Consider the following 1,000-nt stretch of genomic DNA (forward strand, 5'->3'; position numbering starts at 1 on the left):
TTGAGCTCGAGCATCATCATTTGGAGGAAGATATTCACCTTTTGAGGGGGAGATATGAAGAGGAAGCTCGCAGTAGATCAGACACTGAGGCCAGCATTATGACAGTGAAGAAAGATATTAATGACGCACACCTCTCCAGACTGGAACTGGACAAAAAAGCACACTCTCTGATGGAAGAAATGCTTTTCTTAAAGAAAAAACACCAAGAAGAGGTATCGGAAATGATGGCCCAAATCGGCGATGCGCAAGTTACTGTTGATATGAAAGATTATGGAAAGTCAGACATTACTGCGGCTTTGAGGGAAATCAGAAGCCAGCTTGAAGGGCACACCAGTACCAACATGCAACAAGCAGAGGAATGTTTCAGGACCAGGGTAGCTAAGCTGACAAAAGCTGCTGAAGTGAATAATGAAGCTCTCCAAGTCAGAAGAAAACACATCCATGAGCACAGACGCCAACTGCAGTCAAAAACCATAGAGCTGGAAACAGTTAAAAGCACGAGAGAATCTTTAGAGAAGCAAATCGGTGCGCTTGAAGAGAGGCACGATGCGGAAATCAGTCATTACCAGGTAATATCTTGTTTATATGCATGTAGATCACTTGTTATTGTTTTGTATTTCTATGTATTATTGTCTCGTTTGTTTAACTCTTAAAAACAATAGTACACATATTCTATTTATCTAACTTCTGTTGTTGATGTGGAATTTATGATATGCTAAAGGCATGTGTAGTGTGTGTGCCGCTGTCAATATCTATTGCTGTTTCCTTGTAGATCATTATTTACCACGTTTACCAACTAATACAGCAAAGAATGCATTTCTTCTGTAGTAGCATTTTTTTTATAGTTAGGTTGTTTTAACTATTACGCCTTTGGACTTTTTATTTATTTTATTTTTTTATTTTTATTGAGATCACATTTGCACGTTGTGGACACCTGATCAAATGCTTATATGTTTGCAGAATGCTATCCAACAGCTGGAGCATGAGCTTAAACACACAC

General features: G+C 38.7%; 1 protein-coding gene across 1 annotated transcript; it reads left to right on the forward strand.

The window, feature by feature from the left end:
- Positions 1 to 20: 20 nt before the first annotated feature.
- LOC121312088 (neurofilament medium polypeptide-like) lies at positions 21 to 993 on the forward strand (the record flags this gene model as incomplete). Its single annotated transcript, XM_041244104.1, has 2 exons — positions 21 to 569; positions 961 to 993. Coding segments are annotated over 2 exons (582 nt in total), but the record flags the coding sequence as incomplete, so codon positions are not given.
- Between the last annotated feature and the right edge of the window lie 7 nt (positions 994 to 1,000).

This window comes from Polyodon spathula, unplaced genomic scaffold (assembly GCF_017654505.1).
Source record: "Polyodon spathula isolate WHYD16114869_AA unplaced genomic scaffold, ASM1765450v1 scaffolds_3530, whole genome shotgun sequence".
In the NCBI taxonomy this organism is placed as follows: domain Eukaryota; kingdom Metazoa; phylum Chordata; class Actinopteri; order Acipenseriformes; family Polyodontidae; genus Polyodon; species Polyodon spathula.